Source organism: Pelobates fuscus, chromosome 3 (assembly GCF_036172605.1).
Source record: "Pelobates fuscus isolate aPelFus1 chromosome 3, aPelFus1.pri, whole genome shotgun sequence".
NCBI classification, from domain to species: Eukaryota; Metazoa; Chordata; class Amphibia; order Anura; family Pelobatidae; genus Pelobates; species Pelobates fuscus.
Genome location: NC_086319.1, coordinates 742,890 through 765,082, shown reverse-complemented (window position 1 = coordinate 765,082; position 22,193 = coordinate 742,890). Strand labels below are relative to the sequence as shown.

Here is a 22,193-nt window from a genome sequence, read left to right as displayed (position 1 = left end):
TTATCCACTTTACACACGCACTCTGCATCCACTATGCACACTGCATCCCTCTGAGCGGACTCGCGGGCAGGCCACAGGGGGGCCCAGACCTTCAGCTGGGTCAGGGGCCCCACAATTTCTGATGGCAGCCCCTGTTCCAGTACATTTGTATGTATGAGTAATATAACAGTGTCCACGGGCCCACCAACAATCATGAGTCGAGCGCTGGGCGGCCCCACCACCCACAGAATATGTGTACTTGCAGGCTCTAAATAGAGGCAACAAACAGACAGAATAGAGTGAGGGGGGGAGAGAGCCATGAAAGCCCCAGGCTCAGGTCTGAGCTGGAGAAAAAGCAGGAGACCATATGGAAGGCTGAAAGAAATTATAAATAAGGTATTGACAGTAGTGGGGGCTTAATAAAATCAGCATCACGTAATGAGACAACACAAATATGACAAATTAATAAGTAGATTAGCTAAACACTGAAAGAAAATCACAAAGACAAAATACTCTAAACCTGTGCTTTCGCAGGAGCAGCAAAGAAAGAGGAGGAGTTAGAGTGGTGAGGGCCTTTTATACCCTCTTACAGTGTGTACTTTTTTTTATTTGGTTAAACTTTCTTTTTAAAATCTGTTCTGCTGAAGCCTCCTGTCATGTTATAAAATTCTACACATGCCAAGCTGCCCTCAACAATTCCAGATAGCATTCACTGAATTTTATCATACAAGTCAGTGTGTGCTAAGGAGGAGGGGGGGGGGGGGGGAATCAAAGCACTGCAGAATTGTATGGCGTATGTTTACCACTTATAAGGGAAATTTCAATATTAACCCTTCCTCATCCTTTCATTTACCCCTGGCACATATTTTCATTTCTTTTTTTTTTTACAATTATCTGGTGGGCCCTGCACTAAGTGCCCATGTGGACAAGCCACCACTGAATGTCAGTTGACCATTGCAAAAGATATTGCGGTCATGTATAAAAAAAAGGGTATTAATGTACGGGATGGAAATATAATTTTGCCTTTTTATAGATCACTGGTAAGATCACAAGATCGCACCAGTTTTAAAGAAAGATATTATGGCAATAGAGAAAGTGCACCAGGAAGCTACAAAATGAATAAGGGCAATGGAAAACAGTTATGAGAAAAGGGTAGAAAAACTGAATTTTATTTACTTTTTAAGAAAAAAGGGAGTAGCTTTTAGTACTATAAAACAATATACATGGTCAGTACAACCCGCTATGTGCTAACCTGTTCATTAGCAGGAATATACAACAGGTCACCCACTGAGACTGGAAGAAAGGGATTTCCCTTACAGTAGAGGAAAATGTTCTGTATACAGTAAGAACAATAAAGATGTAGAATTCTCTGTCTGAAGAGGTTGTGTTAATGGATTCTATAGATATATATTTAAAAACCTCTTGATTTTTTTATGGAACAACAGCATATGCAAGGATATCATTGATATGTACGCACAATTTGCCATCGCTTCCAATTTGTTTTTTCACTTTGGTTTTATCAACAGCAAAAAAGGTTAAACTCTTTGGAATTAAGTCGTTTTTTAGCCTAGAATATTGTAACTCTGTGATTTCCTGGATGGTCTATTGTCCAGGGCTATCCTATCTCCAGTACACTAGTTGTATGTTCTCACTCACTGAAATCTTAATTAGTTCATGAGTTCCTAGACACCAGTACACGCTTTGTACTGGACACCTGGTTTACAGATCAGCACATTATTATTATTATTATTATTATTATTTCAATTTATATAGCGCCAACAGATTCCATAGCGCTTTACAATATTAAGAAGGGGATTTAACTATAAATAGGACAATTACAAATAAACTTACAGGAACAATAGGTTGAAGAGGACCCTGCTCGATCGAGCTTACATTCTATAGGAGGTGGGGTGTAAAACACATTAGGACAGGAATTTGCAATCAAATAAGGTGGGCTGCCCTTTAGGAGAGGGCAAGAGACAGGTATGTGAGGTATTGGTTAGTCTTGGAGGCCATAAGCTTTCCTAAAGAGATGGGTTTTAAGGCACTTCTTAAAAGATGCAAGACTAGGAGAGAGTCTGATGGCGGTAGGCAGGCTATTCCATAGGAAGGGAGCCGCCCGCGAGAAGTCCTGCAAGCGCGAGTTGGCCGTACGAGTGCGGACAACGGACAGGAGGTGGTCACGGGCAGAGCGGAGAGACCGAGAAGGGACATACCTATGGATCTGTGAGGAGATATAAGAGGGGCTAGAGTTGTTCAGTGCTTTATAGGTGTGAGTAAGTACCTTGAATTGACTCCTATAGCATACAGGAAGCCAATGTAAGGACTGGCAGAGGGGTGAGGTGTGAGAGAAACGACTAGAGAGGAAAATCAGTCTAGCAGCAGCGTTCATTATGGACTGTAGGGGTGCAGTACGGCTTTTGGGAAGACCAATCAGGAGAGGGTTACAGTAATCCATGTGGGAAATTACTAGAGCATGGACAAGCTCCTTGGTAGTATCTGGTGCAAGAAAGGGGCGGATGCGGGCTATGTTTTTAAGATGAAATCTACAGGATTTGGCAACATGCTGGATGTGAGGCTCAAAGGTGAGACCAGAGTCAAGTATGACGCCAAGACAGCGCGCTTGCAAGGATGGACTGATGTTGGTACCACAAACTTGAAGGGAGAGCGAAAGAGGAGGATCAGTATTAGGAGGAGGAAAGACAAGGAGCTCAGTTTTTGAGAGATTGAGTTTCAGAAAGCGGGAGGACATCCAGTCAGAGATGGAAGAAAGGCAAGCAGTGACACGTTGCAGGACGGCAGGGGAGAGGTCCGGGGAGGAGAGATATAGCTGGGTGTCATCAGCGTACAGGTGGTAGTGGAATCCAAAAGAGGTAATAAGTTTGCCAAGAGAGGCAGTATAAAGAGAAAATAGAAGGGGACCAAGGACGGAGCCTTGGGGGACACCAACCGAGACAGGGCGAGGGGAGGAGGTATCATTAGAGAAGGAGACACTGAATGAGCGTTGGGAGAGATAAGAGGAAAACCACGAGAGGACAGAGTCACAGAGACCAAGCGATTGAAGAGTTTGAAGAAGGAGAGCATGATCAACGGTGCCAAAGGCCGCTGAGAGGTCAAGAAGAATTAGTATGGAGTAGTGGCCTTTGGATTTAGCTGTGATTAGGTCGTTAGTGACTTTGATAAGGGCAGTCTCTGTAGAGTGGAGAGGGCGGAAGCCAGATTGAAGGGGGTCAAGGAGAGAGTTGGAATTGAGGAAATGAGACACACGGGTAAAGACAAGTCTTTCCAGAAGCTTTGAGGAAAAAGGGAGCAGGGATATGGGACGGTAGTATAGTCCTGTATTAAACATGAAATATTATCAAAGCAGGAGAGCTTGATGTTATAACGTCATTGAGAAGTACATACCCAATAAAGTTACTACTTACAAATGAGATCCTAAATACTCTATAGGCCCAATCTGACTGCTCGTCCTCTGACAACATCTCCACCGTAATGTCACCATAGCTCACTGGTTCGGCAGTGAACGGCCAGTAATGATCACATTTAATCTGCAATGGGAATAATCAGAGATTTTTAATAAACATTTAGGGATCAACCACAAGAGAGAGATATTTTAAAATGAAAATCGAGTAATTCTGTTTAATTTACAAGTAAAATGTGTTTTTTAAATTAATTAAGAATTTTAGAGTTTGTACAATTAGCCAAAATAAAAATAGTAATCGCTGTGTAAAAGGTGAATTATTCTACAGCCAGTCATTTAATTAACAGCATCCTACCTTCTATATGGCCCTTGTTAGCCCAGGTTCCATGATGGACTTTTTATTTTTAACTAACATTTATCATTTATTATTGATACCAAATACTGACATTTTGGCCTTGATTTAATAAGCTTTAGAAGTGATGCAACACTTCCAAATGATTTATCTCTAGAAGTTACCGGTAAAGTCTATGGGGAATTTTGTAGATTAATAATTTCAAAAATGTCTCTAATAGAATGGATTCATTTAGAAAACAAATTTAGATGGGGGCCTTTATTTGATACATCAATGACGCATGATGCAAACCAGGACAGACTGACAAGTAAAGTCCCTGTGTCCATAAGCTTACAATTTAAAGTCCCCATATACTGTAAGGCACATGACCGGCTATAAAGAATGTAGAGAATTCAGATCATATTAGGAGGGATAAGTACCATATTAATTTAGTTTTCTACAAAACAAACTCAAAATAAACAAAAGGTGATTCCTCCAAATGGATAAAATATAGAATTGGCCTAATCATGCATAGAGAGATACCATTTTCAGTTATTACGCACCCTCCTCTTCTCGTTACACTGAGTCAACATTACGACCACCTGCGATTTCTGCTGAAGTAGCATCTTCCAGAAGTCATTCCTGGTCTCAGGCAATGGCCCCTGGGTAGCAATATACTCGTGTAAAGTGTTGTAGCCCTAAAACAAGAATTTAATTTACCAGTTTGACATTGGGTTAATCGGCAGACACATCTGAATCCAAATAAAACCTCCCTGAGTTAATTTAGATTCTTGTATTAAACTGCATTGATCCCAGTGATTACATTAACTCCCAATCTCAAGGCCGAGGGGATGGGTAATGTAGGCTGGTGGTAAGCCTCAAACTGGCTTATTATACCCTCAATTCAACTACACGTGGGCTGCAGGAAGACATGGGTGACTTGAGCAGCCTCCACTCTGTTTATAATCCCCTTCAGTCCATTGCAAATGGGACTGGAACTATATTTAACCCCTTAAGGACACATGACATGTGTGACATGTCATGATTCAGTTTTATTCCAGAAGTTTGGTCCTTAAGGGGTTAAACCACTTTTCAACTGAGCAATGCAACCGAGGGGAGCAGCCAATGTCTTTGCTATTTTTTTAATATAATTTACTTGAGCAAGATGATGAGGGGAGCTGGAGGGGAGAAAGACTTTGGTGGTAAGAGGTGGGGAGCAGGCACTTAGCACAAATCTTTGAGAACAAGATGATGAGTTCAACTGGTGGGAAGCAGTGTGGTTAGTGTAACTAATGGGAAGATGGAAGATAGGTGATACAAGTGGGGAGCAAGGCAAATAAGTACTACAGTCTGTAAGAAGGGCGATACGTAACACTGGTGGGGAGCAGTGCAGTAACACTGGCGGGGAGCAGTGCAGTAACACTGGCGGGGAGCAGTGCAGTAACACTGGTGGGGAGCAGTGCAGTAACACTGGTGGGGAGCAGTGCAGTAACACTGGCGGGGAGCAGTGCAGTAACACTGGTGGGGAGCAGTGCAGTAACACTGGTGGGGAGCAGTGCAGTAACACTGGCGGGGAGCAGTGCAATAACACTGGCGGGGAGCAGTGCAGTAACACTGGTGGGTAGCAGTGCAGTAACACTGGTGGGTAGCAGTGCAGTAACACTGGTGGGTAGCAGTGCAGTAACACTGGTGGGGAGCAGTGCAGTAACACTGGCGGGGAGCAGTGCAGTAACACTGGCGGGGAGCAGTGCAGTAACACTGGCGGGGAGCAGTGCAGTAACACTGGCGGGGAGCAGTGCAATAACACTGGCGGGGAGCAGTGCAGTAACACTGGCGGGGAGCAGTGCAGTAACACTGGCGGGGAGCAGTGCAGTAACACTGGCGGGGAGCAGTGCAGTAACACTGGCGGGTAGCAGTGCAGTAACACTGGTGGGTAGCAGTGCAGTAACACTGGTGGGTAGCAGTGCAGTAACACTGGTGGGTAGCAGTGCAGTAACACTGGTGGGGAGCAGTGCAGTAACACTGGTGGGGAGCAGTGCAGTTAGTGGAGGTGGGGGAAGCAGTGCAGTTAGTGGAGGTGGGGGAAGCAGTGCAGTTAGTGGAGGTGGGGAGAGCTGTGCAGTTAGTGAAGGTGGGGGAAGCAGTGCAGTTAGTGAAGGTGGGGGAAGCAGTGCAATAAGTAAAGGTGGTTGGGAGCAAGGTGATGAGAATAGGGCTATAAGTGCAGTTGCAGTTGGGGTAGCAGTGTGCAATAAAATGTAAAGCTTTATAATAATATATTATAAAACCGGTATTAAACTTGTGACAAAATGTGTTCCAGCTGTGTCTTAAGAATCAAATTCCTATTAAGCTACGCCCAAATGAATCCATCTGTCAGGATTTACGTGTGGAGTCTTATCGCTGAATGATGGATTTGTTAAGATGTAAAATAAAAGCAATCTGTCTTCTGCCAACCAGCTGAAACACGTTCGCACCAGTCTAATAAAAAATCATTATAAAATCAAACTTAAAGAAATGGTTGCAAATAAATCGAATCCACACTTTGGGTGCTTTAATGGTGACAGATCATGAACTGATTGTCTGGAACAAATGACACAAAGTTCTTCATTTGCAGATTGATAGAAACCTCCACGTTTCTTTATAGCTTTTTAAGTCTTTGCTCCTAATAGTAAAATATTCTAAGAATGATTTCTTACCGGGATATAGTTAGCGTTGATGTAGTCAGCACCATTCTCTGCGCAGGTTGTTAGCAGTTTGACCCGACTGAAGTCATCTAGAAGGAAAATACATTCTAATCAAAGCCAACAGGTTGGAAAGCAATCTCTTAACACTGCGGCTGGGTGATCCGTACTTCACCGCAGAGATCTAGGACCATTACTGTCACCTCTAATTCCTAATTTACGCTCGCATTGGTTTCTAGCATGCAGTATGTCAGGCTATTTCCAAGAAGAAGACACATAATGCTGCGCTCTATTATCCGACATTGAGGTTTGCCTCGTTGCCATGTTCCCTCCTCAGTATTGGCAGCCATATCCTAGCTTTCAGTTTATTTGTTTTGTCCAGCTATCTAGTTGTCCTTGTGGTGTCTGTATTCACTATTCCTGGTAATTTAATTGCCCATGCTATGCCTGTGTCATGATCCCAAGTTTCTAGCCTGGGATCTTGGTACCAGAGTAAATGAATACATTATACAGAAGTGCTTGTATGCCTTTGTCCCTCTAAGACATGTCTGGCAAGACGTCTTCCAAAGCCAGAGCCTTGACCTTTGGTGGTAACTGGCAAGTGTTTACCAGCAGTCAGGTTTTCTTAAACGGATACTACAGTCAAGTAAAACCACTATAGATTAAAGGGTTACTCCAACCACTGTTGTAGAATTATTAGGCCCCTCATAAACTATACCCTTACTGGGCCCCTTTAAAACTATACTCTTATATTCCTTTCATAGGCCTCATAGTTTAGATCTTACAAGAATGCTTTGTTCATAGAAATAGTGTGTCAGCAGGAAATGCTAGGATCCTGTTAAGTGAAACATTGTAGCAGATAGTCTTAATAAAATGTGTAATTGCTAAAAAGGCCTTGAGGGCTAACCTTGAAAGACTAACGTGCCAGTTACTCAAAATGGATAGCTGCCAAAGCCCCCCTCCCATCGAGTGAGCTCCTCGTGCCAGCAAGATGGTGCTGAAACCTGGAGGAGAATGACATGACGTCAGCTATGACATGTGATGTAACACCCAGTGGGGAGGGCATTTAACTAACCACTTTACACCTAAGCCAATTAATAATGTTTTCTTGTTGATATCTTGATTTTCTTCAATGATGTAATTTTGCCTTTATAAGGGTCTGCGCACCCACTTTTTAACAGATGCCATTAAATTCTCTGAAGTTCTTTCATTTAACCTGAACCCCGTGTCAGTGTGAATTTACTTCTGCGTATACGCAATTTAATCATCTCTAATTTGGCCAGGAACAGATAGTCAGATAGTCAAACTTATTTGTTTGCTGAAAAGATTACTATATCACCACCATGACTACTTCAGTGATTTGAAGTGGTCGTGGTGATAGGAGTATGTACATGGAGTGTTTCTGCTGGTGGCAAGTTACAACCCCGACACACGTGACATTTGCTAAATAGAATTGAGAGACTGCGCGGGCATGATCTATAAACCAAAACCACTTCATTTCACTTCAAAATTATTCATTTTTTCTTTTAATAATTCTTTATTTAAATTTTTATCACACAAAAAGAAGTACAAAATACATATAACATTAACGTACAAAGAAGTAACATTTACTCATACATAATACAATCTACCTGTGTGAAAAAGGGGGGCTGAGCAGGGAAGAGCTCTTCTATTATTTTCTATATGATATTATGTATTTCTTTCTTTATGTCTAATTCTGAAGTGAATGTTTTACTCATATTTTATTAAATGCCAACATTTTATCAAGACATTTCTCTCTTATAATTTTATTCCTGACCGAAGAATTAATTCTCCAGCATACACCCAATTCCATCTTTAATTGGAAAGTTAGTTGCTTTGCCCATTGATAGTAACCGATTTCTATAGGTTGTTTCCATTCTCTGACGGACTGCCTGGCACCCCGACCAGGTTCCTCCGCCAATCGATGCTCCTCGTGCTCACCAAGGATTCCAAGCACTCCACCAGACACCATAAGCACTGTGGCCCCTTAGCCGCCGCAGCTTGGCTGGAGTCTGGGGCCATCCTCCACCCACCCTGGACCCAAGACCAGGATCCAGCTTCCAGTGGGTGAACCTCTCCTACTCCAGAGAGTATAGCAGAAACAGCTCCTATAAGAGCTAGTGATCAGAAGCCAGGTGAGTATTGTGATATAGCAGTCCCCAGAGCAGACACAGTTGTTCCCCCCACACATTAGATGAGACACTATATTGAGGGTAGGCAGGAACTGATTTATTGGTAGTCACACTAACCTTTTATGCAATTCCCCATGCAAGGGGTACTCCCACTTGGACCTCGTGGGGAACTACAATATAAAGTTACAGACCAATGATAATGGTGTTTAAATGTATAACACTCCCATATACCAACATACAATCCCTCCCCTCTGCCTTCGAGATAACTGAGTCAGATACTGTATTAATGCAATTATCTCCAGGCAGAAAAAAAACACATTTTATAAAACCCCAAAAGTACCCCTTAAACTCCATGTACTCGATGGTCAAACATGCTCATTGCGCTCGTGGCTTAAGATGGCCGCCACTATGTGTTCGAATGCCAGCCAACCGTTTTGAACTGCTTCGGAAGTTCAAAGTGCTGCTTCACCAACAGTTTATTACAGGGGCCATAGTCACAGGGCAGGAGGCTGGCAAACAGGCTCCTTCAAAAGCCAGTGGCGAGGTTAATTTCACCACATTCTCGCTATGAGAATCTTCACAGCTAGGAAACTATGTTTAACCAGATAATAATTTGATGTAGATAAATCAGGCCAGCCCTTATGCAATAATGCTGTTATCTGGCTTTTTTCAATTTTAAGCTTATCCATATCAAGGCATTTTATAGACCTGATCCCATATATTTTTGCTTTTTGGGCAGCCCCACCATATTTGAAGATAGCTTCCAACCACCCCCAAGCATCTCCAACATACACATCTCCAAACTAGTGTCCATTTTATTTAATCTGGTGGGAACAAAGTACCACCTATTACATACTTTAACCAATTCGTGACCCCGGACAGTTCAGGACAGTCATCGGTATTTTACCATTGAGGACCGCTGACGGTCCTGAACCGTCATAACGGTAAACGGGCTGCGGGAGCGATCAGAGATCGCTTCCGCCGAAATCCCGTTGTTACTATCTGCCCGGCATCCCAGGCAGATAGTAACAGCCAAATGCGGTGTGTGAGCGATCCGCGATCGCTCACAATTGGCTGATGTCAAAGTGGGTGTTACAAACACTCACTTTGACACTGATCTCTGCCCCTCTCTCTCCTCTGAAGCGTTTTATGAGGGAGAGAGACAGAGATCGTGATAGTTTGTTGCAGCAGAAGTGTTCCAGAGCTTTATACAGTATCTAAAGTGAATAAAAATTCCTTTTTAACCCCCCCCCCCACACTGCCAAATCTGTTACAGCAGTGCATTTGTACTGTCTGTATTATTATTTTTTTTGCCCTTAAGGGTTAAATTTGTGTTAAAAATCTGTCTTAGTCAGTTTCCATCACCCAAATCTCCATTAGATTCTTTTAACAGGCGTTAGTTTAGAGATTACTGTTTTAGTCTGTTTTAGTTAAAAAATAAAAAAATAAAAAATAATAAAAACAAATTTGTGTTAGTATTTTGTTCGTTTTGTCAGTTAGTGTGAAACATGCAGCCCATGTACAGCTTGGAGGAGGCATATGCCATCCTGGCGTCAGACTCTGACGCCATTGACACTGCGTCTGATTTTGACCCAGGTCAGTTTAGCGTCATGTCTAGTGACATGTCATCTGTGTGTGAGCCAGCCGAATGTGGAGGAGGACTGGGTACCTCCACAGTTAGCTGAGCCCAACATCCCCCCTTTTAGTGCCAACACGGGCATTAATGTCAATGTGGATAACTTCTCCCCTATACAATATATGGAGCTATTTTTAGGGGATACCATCTGGGAGGAATAGCTAACACAATCAGGGGGCATGCTTGGCATCCCACAGATGTCCCTGAAATGAAAAAATTCTGGGCTCTTACAATGCTCATGGGGATTATAAGGAAGTCATCAATTCATAGAAACATAGAAACATAGAATGTGACGGCAGATAAGAACCATTCGGCCCATCTAGTCTGCCCAGTTTTCTAAATACTTTCATTAGTCCCTGGCATTATCTTATAGTTAGGATAGCCTTATGCCTATCCCACGCATGCTTAAACTCCTTTACTGTGTTAACCTCTACCACTTCAGCTGGAAGGCTATTCCATGCATCCACTACCCTCTCAGTAAAGTAATCCTTCCTGGTATTATTTTTAAATCTTTGTCCCTCTAATTTAAGACTATGTCCTCTTGTTGTGGTAGTTTTTCTTCATTTAAATATAGTCTCCTCCTTTACTGTGTTGATTCCCTTTATGTATTTAAATGTTTCTATCATATCCCCCCTGTCTCGTCTTTCCTCCAAGCTATACATGTTAAGATCCTTTAACCTTTCCTGGTAAGTTTTATCCTGCAATCCATGAACCAGTTTAGTAGCCCTTCTTTGAACTCTCTCTAAGGTATCAATATCCTTCTGAAGATATGGTCTCCAGTACTGCGTACAATACTCCAAGTGAGGTCTCACCAGTGTTCTGTACAATGGCATGAGCACTTCCTCTTTCTACTGCTAATACCTCTCCCTATACAACCAAGCATTCTGCTAGCATTTCCTGCTGCTCTATTACATTGTCTGCCTACCTTTAAGTCATCAGAAATAATCACCCCTAAATCCCTTTCCTCAGATGTTGAGGTTAGGACTGTATCAGATATTCTGTACTCTGCCCTTGGCGTTTTTACATCCAAGATGCATTATCTTGCACTTATCCACATTAAATGTCAGTTCCCACAACTCTGAATTTTTCTAGTTTACCTAAATCATTAGCCATTTGGCTTATCCCTCCTGGAACATCAACCCTGTTACATATCTTAGTATCATCAGCAAAAAAAAAGACATACCTTACCATCAAGACCTTCTGCAATATCACTAATAAAAATATTAAAGAGAATGGGTCCAAGTACAGATCCCTGAGGTACCCCACTGGTGACAAGCCCAAGCATTGAATATACTCCATTGACTACAACCCTCTGTTGCCTGTCACTCAGCCACTGCCTCACCCATTCAACAAAATTGGAATCCAAACTTAAAGATTGCAGTTTATTGATAAGCCTTCTATGTGCAACAGTGTCAAAAGCCTTACTAAAATCTAGGTAAGCAATGTCTACTGCACCACCCTGATCTATAATTTTAGTTACCCAATCAAAAGAATCAATACGATTAGTTTGGCATGATCTCCCTGAAGTAAACCCATGTTGTCTCTGATCTTGAAATCCATGTGTTTTTAGATGTTCAACAATCCTATCCTTTAACATGGTTTCCATCACTTTCCCCACTACTGAAGTAAGGCTTACTGGCCTATAGTTGCCCGACTCCTCCCTATTACCTTTCTTGTGAATGGCACAACATTCGCCAACTTCCAATCTTCTGGGACTACTCCTGTTATCAATGATTGGTTAAATAAATCTGTTAATGGTTTTGCTAGTACAGCACTAAGCTCTTTTAATAGCTTTGGGTGTATTCCATCAGGCCCCATTGACTTATTTGTCTTTACTTTTGACAGTTGAAATAGAACCTCTTCCTCTGTAAACTCACGTGTAATAAATGACTCATTTATCCTTTTTCTTAACTGAGGTCCCTCTCCTTCATTTTCATCTGTAAATACCGAACAAAAATATTCATTGAGGCAGTCAGCTAGACCTTTATCCTCTTCTACATACCTTCCTTCTTTTGTTTTTAATCTAACTACCGTATATACTCGAGTATAAGACGAGTTTTTCAGCACATTTTTTGTGCTGAAAAACCCCCACTCGTCTTATACTCGAGTCAGTTGTCTGTATTATGGCAATTTACATTGCCATAATACAGACAAGGACCGGGGGCTGTCAGGAAGCTGTTACTTACCTTCACAGCAGCTCCTGTCAGCTCCCTTCTCTCTTCTCCGGTGCGTGCAGCTCCCAGGTCAGCTCCCTCTGCAACTCTCGCGAGAGCCGCGGGATCAGAGCGTTGCCACGGGTTACCGTGGCAACGCTCCGCGCGGCCGCGAGAGTTGCAGAGGGAGCTGACCTGGGAGCTGCACGCACCGGAGAAGAGAGAAGGGAGCTGACAGGAGCTGCTGTGAAGGTAAGTAACAGCTTCCTGACAGCCCCCTCCTACAGCCCATCCACTGGACCACCAGGGAGTGAGAGCCCCCCTCCCTGGCCAGCTAACAAGCAGGGAGGGGGGACGAAAAAATAAAAATATTAATAATAAAACAAATAATAATAATTAAAAAAAATATTAAAATAATAACATAAAAAAAATAATACAATTAATAATAAAAGAAAAAAAATAGTTACCTAAAAAAATAATAACATTAAAAAAAAATATTAAAATAATAATTAATTAATAAAATGCCCACCCCCACCAATGCTCTGCACTCACACACACACACTGCACACACACACACACTGCACTCACACATACACACACTGCATTCATACACACACCGCACTGCATTCATTCTACACACACTGCATTCATACACACTGCACTCATACATACACACTGCACTCATATACACACACTGCACGGCATTCATTATACACACACTGCATACACACTGCACTCATACACACACTGCACTCATACACACACACACACTGCACTCATACACACACTGCACTGCATTCATTATATACACACTGCATTCATACACACTGCACTCACACACACTGCACACACACACACTGCACTCACACACACACTGCACTCATACACACACACTGCACTGCATTCATTATACACACACTGCACTCATACACACACTGCACACACACACACACTGCACTCACACATACACACACTGCATTCATACACACACCGCACTGCATTCATTCTAAACACACTGCATTCATACACACTGCACTCATACATACACACTGCACTCATATACACACACTGCACGGCATTCATTATACACACACTGCATACACACTGCACTCATACACACACACTGCACTCATACACACACACACACTGCACTCATACACACACTGCACTGCATTCATTATATACACACTGCATTCATACACACTGCACTCACACACACTGCACACACACACACACTGCACTCACACACACACTGCACTCATACACACACACTGCACTGCATTCATTATACACACACTGCACTCATACACACACTGCATACACACACACAGCATTCATATACACACTGCATTCATTATATACACACACTGTAAATAAATATTCAGTTAATATAATTTTTTTAGGATCTAATTTTATTTAGAAATGTGCCAGTAGCTGCTGCATTTCCCACCCTAGTCTTATACTCAAGTCAATAAGTGTGGCGAAACCAGCTTCGCCACTGTGAACTGGAGAGGCCTGGTTGCTAGCCTCCTGCCCGCTGACTATGGCCCCTGGACATGTTGCACTTTAAAAACTATATTTGGGCATGTAATAATTTATATTGCTGCTACTGGCCCTTTAAAATCAGCGATGGACATATTGGGACTTTTGGGACTAATGTCCCTTTAAGACTTTGTAACATATCACAGTAATACTGTTTTAAATATTATGTAGGTATTTATGTGTTCAGTTAAACTGGGGATATGTAGAAATGTGTGTTTTATGTGTTAAATGTATCAGTATGTAATTTTATGTCTTTTACTGTCTTTTTGCAACCATGTGGTTAATGGAGTCTGACTCTAGTCCTAGATAATTGGATTACTTCTCCAATTATCTCCAGGGCAGAAGGGAGGAAGCCGGGATGCATTGTGGGGGATGTTTTACTTCTGTTTGGGCCAGATTGTGCCATGCTGCAAGCCAAGGCCCAAAAGATACTTTTAGTAACTTTTAAACCCCTGGTCGGATCCATGCCATTTTTTAATATGTTGTTCCCCTGAATGGATTGATTGTGGATATGTATTTTTATGTGAATGTGATGTATGGTTTTAAAGTTATGAAAGTTGTGTAAAAGTATATTTTACTCTGTATGCATAATGGGATTATGTGTCACACTAAGGGGAGGGGATGTGTGGGAGGTAACATCTATGTCATTGGTTCTTTTATGCCTCCCCCTGGGTGTGGCCTGTATGTGTGAGTTGGAAATAAAAGCCAGACTGGGTGTCCCAGTCTAGAGTTCTTGCTTAACCCTCAAAGCGATGTGTCGTCTCGGTCTTTGGGGGAATGGGATTGTATGCTGACTGCCAAGAGTGTAAGCCGATGTCTGCTTTTCTTGTTCAGCTGTTCCAGTGTTCGTGTGGTTCCAGTCGGGAGAATGGTGTTTGCAGTAGCTGCCTGTGCATCTGGAAAGGGGATTATCGCCTAAACTGGGTTTTATCCTCTTGTAAGTGAAACGGTCCGTTACAATTGGTGGCAAGCGGCGGGATCGTTCCTACAACCAGAGGGACAGCTACAGACAACACCATTTCTGGATTACAAATTGAGGGCAACGCTAGTATCCGTACAGCGACCCTAGCTACAAAGGAAATAAGAAAATGGAAGGAGACAGAGTCGCAGCTGCTGCAGCACCTCCGAGGGAGGAGGAGGAATCCGAGTTTATCAGGGAATATAGGAGAAGGATGGCTTTTTTCTCACCAGCCCAAGCGGAGCATATGGTAGGCCGGATCTACGACGAGGTACATGCACACCTCATGCTGCTAATGACGCAGAGGACCCAACAAGCTGGGTCCTGTGAGGAACCACAACAGGCAGGTGGAGATGGGACCGAGTTCTCTCCACCGGGCCCAACGGGATGGTGGGCAGCAGGCCCAGATCCCCAGCGGCAGTGTGTACCCCAGGGAGATGAAGGTGTCGTCCTTCCTCCCCAGCGACAGGCTGAGTCACAGGGGGCAGAGGTTGTTGTTCCTGCCCCCCAGCAGCAAAGTGATATGCCAAGAAGGCAGTGTGAAGTGAAGGGAGAGGAGAGCAGCGTCCTCCCTCCCCAGCGGCAGTGTGTGTCCCAGGGAGCAGAAGGTGCAGTCCTTCCTCCCCAGCGGCAGTGTGTGTCTCCGGGAGCTGATGGTGTCGTCCATCCTCCCCAGCGGCAGGCTGAGTTACAGGGGGCAGAGGTTGTTGTTCCTGCCCCCCAGCAGCAAAGTGATGTGCCAGGAAGGCAGTGTGAAGTGAAGGGAGAGGAGAGCAGCGTCCTCCCTCCCCAGCGGCAGTGTGTACCCCAGGGAGATGAAGGTGTCGTCCTTCCTCCCCAGCGGCAGGCTGAGTTACAGGGGGCAGAGGTTGTTGTTCCTGCCCCCCAGCAGCAAAGTGATATGCCAGGAAGGCAGTGTGAAGTAAAGGGAGAGGAGAGCAGTGTCCTCCCTCCCCAGCGGCAGGGTGTGTCTCAGGGAGCAGAAGGTGCAATCCTTCCTCCCCAGCGGCAGTGTGTACCCCAGGGAGCTGATGGTGTCGTCCTTCCTCCCCAGCGGCAGTGTGTACCCCAGGGAGCAGAAGGTGCCATCCTTTCTCCCCAGCGGCAGTTTGCCATCCAGAGAGAGGAACTTGTTACACCCTCTCTCCCACGGCAACCTAACCCACCAAGGGGAGATGTTAAGCCCCACAACTGTGCAGATGGGACCGTAGTCTCTGCACTTACAGCACAAGGGATAGGGACGGTCGGTCCTGTTCCCCAGCCTCAGTGTGATGGATCCAAAGGGGAGACAGTCGGTCCCCCCCTCCGGCAGTCGAGCTGTGCACCTAAAGGGGAGACAGTCAGTCTCCAGCAACCAGGCGCCCACCAGACTACTCCTGTGGTAGTGCTGGCAACCGGACAGAGTACCGCTGGTCTCTGCCCCCTCAGCAACCCACCAAGGCAGCCTACCCGTCTCCCACCCAGCAGTGGTGAAACACCAGAACTTGGACAAAATTCTTCCTCACCCAGATGTAGTAACCGGTAAGTGTGGGTGGGCTGCTCTGTTATTTCTGTTTTGTGGGTGGGTTGCTGGACTAACCAGGGCACTGACCGGCAGAAAGTCAGGTACCCTGTTAGTCTAATTGGCAAAGGGGAGAAATGTGGCGAAACCAGCTTCGCCACTGTGAACTGGAGAGGCCTGGTTGCTAGCCTCCTGCCCGCTGACTATGGCCCCTGGACATGTTGCACTTTAAAAACTATATTTGGGCATGTAATAATTTATATTGCTGCTACTGGCCCTTTAAAATCAGCGATGGACATATTGGGACTTTTGGGACTAATGTCCCTTTAAGACTTTGTAACATATCACAGTAATACTGTCTTAAATATTATGTAGGTATTTATGTGTTCAGTTAAACTGGGGATATGTAGAAATGTGTGTTTTATGTGTTAAATGTATCAGTATGTAATTTTATGTCTTTTACTGTCTTTTTGCAACCATGTGGTTAATGGAGTCTGACTCTAGTCCTAGATAATTGGATTACTTCTCCAATTATCTCCAGGGCAGAAGGGAGGAAGCCGGGATGCATTGTGGGGGATGTTTTACTTCTGTTTGGGCCAGATTGTGCCATGCTGCAAGCCAAGGCCCAAAAGATACTTTTAGTAACTTTTAAACCCCTGGTCGGATCCATGCCATTTTTTAATATGTTGTTCCCCTGAATGGATTGATTGTGGATATGTATTTTTATGTGAATGTGATGTATGGTTTTAAAGTTATGAAAGTTGTGTAAAAGTATATTTTACTCTGTATGCATAATGGGATTATGTGTCACACTAAGGGGAGGGGATGTGTGGGAGGTAACATCTATGTCATTGGTTCTTTTATGCCTCCCCCTGGGTGTGGCCTGTATGTGTGAGTTGGAAATAAAAGCCAGACTGGGTGTCTCAGTCTAGAGTTCTTGCTTAACCCTCAAAGCGATGTGTCGTCTCGGTCTTTGGGGGAATGGGATTGTATGCTGACTGCCAAGAGTGTAAGCCGATGTCTGCTTTTCTTGTTCAGCTGTTCCAGTGTTCGTGTGGTTCCAGTCGGGAGAATGGTGTTTGCAGTAGCTGCCTGTGCATCTGGAAAGGGGGATATCGCCTAAACTGGGGTTTATCCTCTTGTAAGTGAAACGGTCCGTTACAATAAGTTTTCCCAGGTTTTTGGGGTAAAATTAGGGGCCTCGGCTTATATTCGGGTCGGCTTATACTCGAGTATATACGGTAATCCTTGTTTTACTTTTCTTTTCTCATTTATGTATCTAAAAAAGGTTTTGTCCCCTTTTTTACTGACTGTGCTATTTTCTCTTCTGTTTTTGATTTGGAAGCTCTTATAACTTGCTTAGCCTCTTTCTGCCTAATCTTATAGATCATTCTGTCTTCCTCACTCTGGTTTTTTTTATAATTACTAAATGCTAAATTTTTGTTTTTTACTATTTTGGCCACATCTGCGGAGTACCACAGTGGTTTCTTGAATTTTTTGCTTTTACTGACAAGCCTAATGCAATTTTCTGTTGCCTTCAGTAGTGCAACTTTTAAATAATCCCATTTCTCTTGGACGCCATTTAAATTGCTCCAGTCTGATAATGACTCCTTTACACATATTCTAATTTTAGAAAAGTCTGTTTTTCTAAAGTCTAAAACTTTTGTTTTTGTGTGACTCAGTCACTATTCTTATATTAAACCACCCTGGCTGATGATCACTGGATCCTAAACTTTAACCTACAGAAATATCTGATACCAAATCTCCATTTGTTAACACTAAATCTAGTATGGCCTCTTTACGAGTTGGCTCCTCAACGACTTGTTTTAGAGACAATCCCAGTAGGGAGTTTAGAATATGTGTGCTCCTGGCACAAGTAGCTATTTTTGTTTTCCAGTTCACATCAGGAAGATTAAAGTCACCCATGATGATAACTTCCCCCTTCATTGTCATTTTAGCTATTTCCTCAACTAGTAGATTATCTAACTCTTCAATTTGTCCTGGGGGCCTATAAATCACACCTACACGAGTTACTGTGTGATTACCAAATTCTAACGTAACCCAAACGGACTCTATGTTAGCCTCACTAACCTTTATTAGGCTAGATTTTATGCTATCCTTCACATACAGGGTCACCCCTCCCCCTTTCCTGCCTTCCCGGTCTTTTCTATATAAAGAGTACCCTGGTATTGCTATGTCCCAGTCATTTTTCTCATTATACCATGTCTCAGTAACAGCGACTAAATCTACATTATCAGTTACCATTATTGCCACAAGTTCATGGATCTTATTCCCTAAACGTATTCCCTAAATTCGCTCTTACTGGAGCACCAACCCAATTTGTTCGACTCCTATATACTCCCAAACAATGCCGAGACCGAAATATGAGCTGCTGCTGAGATACTTACATTTCAATGACAATACCCTCTGTCACCCCAGAGATCACCCCCTAATATGACAGGCTTCATAAAATACGCCTACTCGTAGACCATCTTCAGCACAGCTTTTCTGAAGTTTATACTCCAACAAAATGTATACATTGATGAATCCCTTATGAAATATTAAGGGAGAATAGGGTTCAAACAATATATCCTCTCAAAGCGCTCTAGGTATGGTGTTAAAGTGTCCAAACTGTGCGAGAGCGAAAGTGGCTATACGTGCATATGAGGGGAAAGATGGTCAACTGAACCCTCCTGGCTGTCCTGACTCTCTGGGGACAAGTGGGAAACTTGTTTGAGACCTACTGATCCCCTTGTTCAATAAGGGTTTACCACCGTTATGTGGAAATGTGTACAGCAGTGTCCACTTGTTTAAATTTCTTTATGGTTTGCAGATACTGACCTGTGTCACTGTGAGAAGAAATGCCAAGGATTTCCCCAGACCTCTCATAGAGGCCAAATTAAAAAAAGTTGAATGCAAAGCTCTGCGCAAAACTGAAGTGCTAGCAATAAAATTTAAGGACAGGAAGGATGTTAATATACTAACTGTAGCGGAGTAGTAGGGGTTAATCCACAGTATCTCCTCTGGTAGTCAGGATAAGCAGGTAAAACACAGGTAGCGTGGTAACAATACCTTTCTCCCAAGAACTAGACGACACATAGCTTGGAGGTCAACTGACGTTTTTAATCACTGGTCACAGCATTTATACAGTTCTCCATATACAGGGTTTCCAAAGTGCCCTTGCAAGGGTTTTACAACAATGGACTACATGGGAAACTTAAGTTACAAGACAATTTCCCAGCATGCATTGTTACACTGGAGAGATGAGTGATAAGAATATACTGATAATCACTCGATCTCTCCATGCAGCCTAAATTACAGTTTCACATTAAATTCTATAACTTAAAAAGTATTAGGGTAAATTAACCAAATGACCTTTCATTGAATAGCTGGGATCTGAGCGCACCATCTGGGGAAATACCGCTCAGATCCCTGCATATTCAGACAAACGCCATTTGAATAACCTGATTTCACAAACCACCATTGTAATTTAGAGTGTTAATATGCCGAAAGAATTATTGTCCTGAATGGTCTGGAAGTCCAGCGGTGTTCGGTAAGTCGAGTAGCCGATTTTAGTTCCATACACTTGATGACCAAACACTGCTGCGCTTTCGTGAACAAAAAATGGCCGCCGCCACGTGTTCGGTATACAAACGGCAGCCACACACGAAACCCATTAATCAACTGGCGATACATTGTTGCAGTAGTTAATGGGAGACACACGACCCCCGTTGTGTGGTCTCCCATTCGGTAGTTTGTTAGTTTCACGAACAGTGTTTGTAAATCACTGTTCGTGGAACTCCAAACGGACCGCGGCGGCGTTCGAATGCTGCAAGCACACGAATACTCTATACCCATGCATGTAATAAAAGGGGAAAGAAACTAAAAATGCAACATTATACATACATACAGTTCTTAAGTGGCTAGTTTTGACACACTAACCACCCTCCATGACGAAAGCATGTCAGACGTCACTGTCCGAGGCAGGTACAGACCAAACCTGTTTGCATCAGGGCTTATAAGAGGCACATGGGGGGGTGTTGATATGGCTGATCAGCTGATGCAGCCACATCTTATCTTAAGAAAGACAAAAGCCTTGTATAAAAAGGTGGCTATCTACCTGAGGCAAGTAGCAACACAATTTATTTTTACTCTTCCACAATAATTTATGGAGATGTCAAGTTCCAACAACGGTTCCAGAGGAGTCCAGACATTTTATTTTTAAGATACCGCCAACTGCAAAAAAAAAAAAAAAAAAAAAGATATCCCCAGAAACGTTCCCGGGTCTGTTATAAAAAAGGGAAAAGGACAGACACCCCTTTGCACTGTTTTTTTTCTTTTGAAAGCGGCAAATTTTAGTTAGTCAGTTTCCTTCCCCCAAATCTCCACTTAGATTCTTTTTGCAGGAGTTAGTTTAGAGGTGCAATTGATACCTGCACATTTGGTTAAAAAAAAGTTTTCTGGCAGAAACATAACTGGCTGGCCAAAACCAGATGACGTGTGCATAAAAAGCACAATTCAAAAATTACCACCATGCACGTTCTCTGAAGTAATTTAGCACAATGGTTTGGGGAAGGATGTGAAAACACCCCATATACATCACCCTGGAATGTCTAGTTTATAAAAAATATAAACTTTCATGATGTTAACATTAACTGGGGGATGCAAAAATATGCCAAACTGAAGATAGGCCAAGCATACCTATATATCAAGTTGAAAAACTGACATGTACAAGTCTCGAATGTGGCCTTTTAGCCCCCAAACAACCCAGCAAACCTATGCATGGGTGATATCACTGTACTCAGGAGATGTTGCTGAACACATATTGGCGTGTTGTTTGGCAGTGATACATAACAGGATCTGTTAATTCATGTCTAAAGTACAATGTGTGTGTAAAAAAACAAAAAAAAACTACTACCCAAATGTTTGACAACGGCTGGTGGTAGAATTAGTGCATGGGAAGTGTTAAAATACCACCATTTAAAATACCCTGGGTTGTCTACCTTTCAAAAATATATGGTTTGATGGGCATAAAATGCATTGGCCCAAATAGGACAGGGGCGCAGGTTTACTACATGTCAAAATTCCAAATTGGAAAATGGATATGCGCACCTGCCAAATGTGGCCTTTTAGCCCCCCAAACACCTGGCAAGCCCATGCATGGGTGGTATCATTGTACTCGGGAGATGTTGCTGAACACATATTAGTGTATTGGCAGCAAGACATAACAGGATCTGTTAATTCATGCCTAAAGTTGGTAGGGTGAACCAGAATAAAACCAGACCAAATTTCTCTAAAACAAAAATAGCACATAATGGAGAAAACTACAAAAAGGAAAGGCAAATAAGAGAGAAAAAAAAGCACAAAGATTTCAAGTGATTATCAAAAAAGAGATAAAGTAAATAAAAGGGAATATTATAGGAACAGAGTACCCCCTAGAAGAGAGGAAGAATGGGTTAGAGTAACCCCTAGAAATAATAGAAATTTCAACAAAAGAGAACCAACAATCACTACTTCTAATAGATTTGAAAGACTTGGAGATCTCAGAGAAGAGAACCAAGATCTTCATTAGGACCAGCATTTTTGAGCAAAAGGAGAATCAATATTCTATTAAAAAAAAGAAGAGGGGGAAATAGAGGAAGAAAGAGAGAAAAAGGAGAGAGAGAGAATAGGGAGGAAGAAATTGATAGTGTTTATAAACATACGGACCTGAAACAAAAATCCTCATTTTATCCATACAATCAAAAGTCTGAAGCAATGAAAGTTTTCGAAAAATAGTGTTTTAAAGATATAAAAAAACTAAAACCCTTGAACAAATACCAAAATAATTTATCGGCG

General features: G+C 42.8%; 1 protein-coding gene across 5 annotated transcripts in view; it reads right to left on the bottom strand.

The window, feature by feature from the left end:
• The window catches only part of PTPRO (protein tyrosine phosphatase receptor type O), a 550,218-nt gene that overhangs the window by 42,312 nt on the left and 485,713 nt on the right, over positions 1-22,193 (bottom strand). For all 5 annotated transcript variants that reach the window (XM_063446603.1, XM_063446604.1, XM_063446607.1 and 2 more), the window contains 3 exons: positions 6,428-6,504; positions 4,295-4,429; positions 3,405-3,527 (listed from right to left, as the gene is read on the bottom strand). In XM_063446603.1, coding sequence (XP_063302673.1) covers positions 3,405-3,527; positions 4,295-4,429; positions 6,428-6,504 — 335 coding nt within the window. The remainder of the gene's footprint in view (positions 1-3,404; positions 3,528-4,294; positions 4,430-6,427; positions 6,505-22,193) is intronic.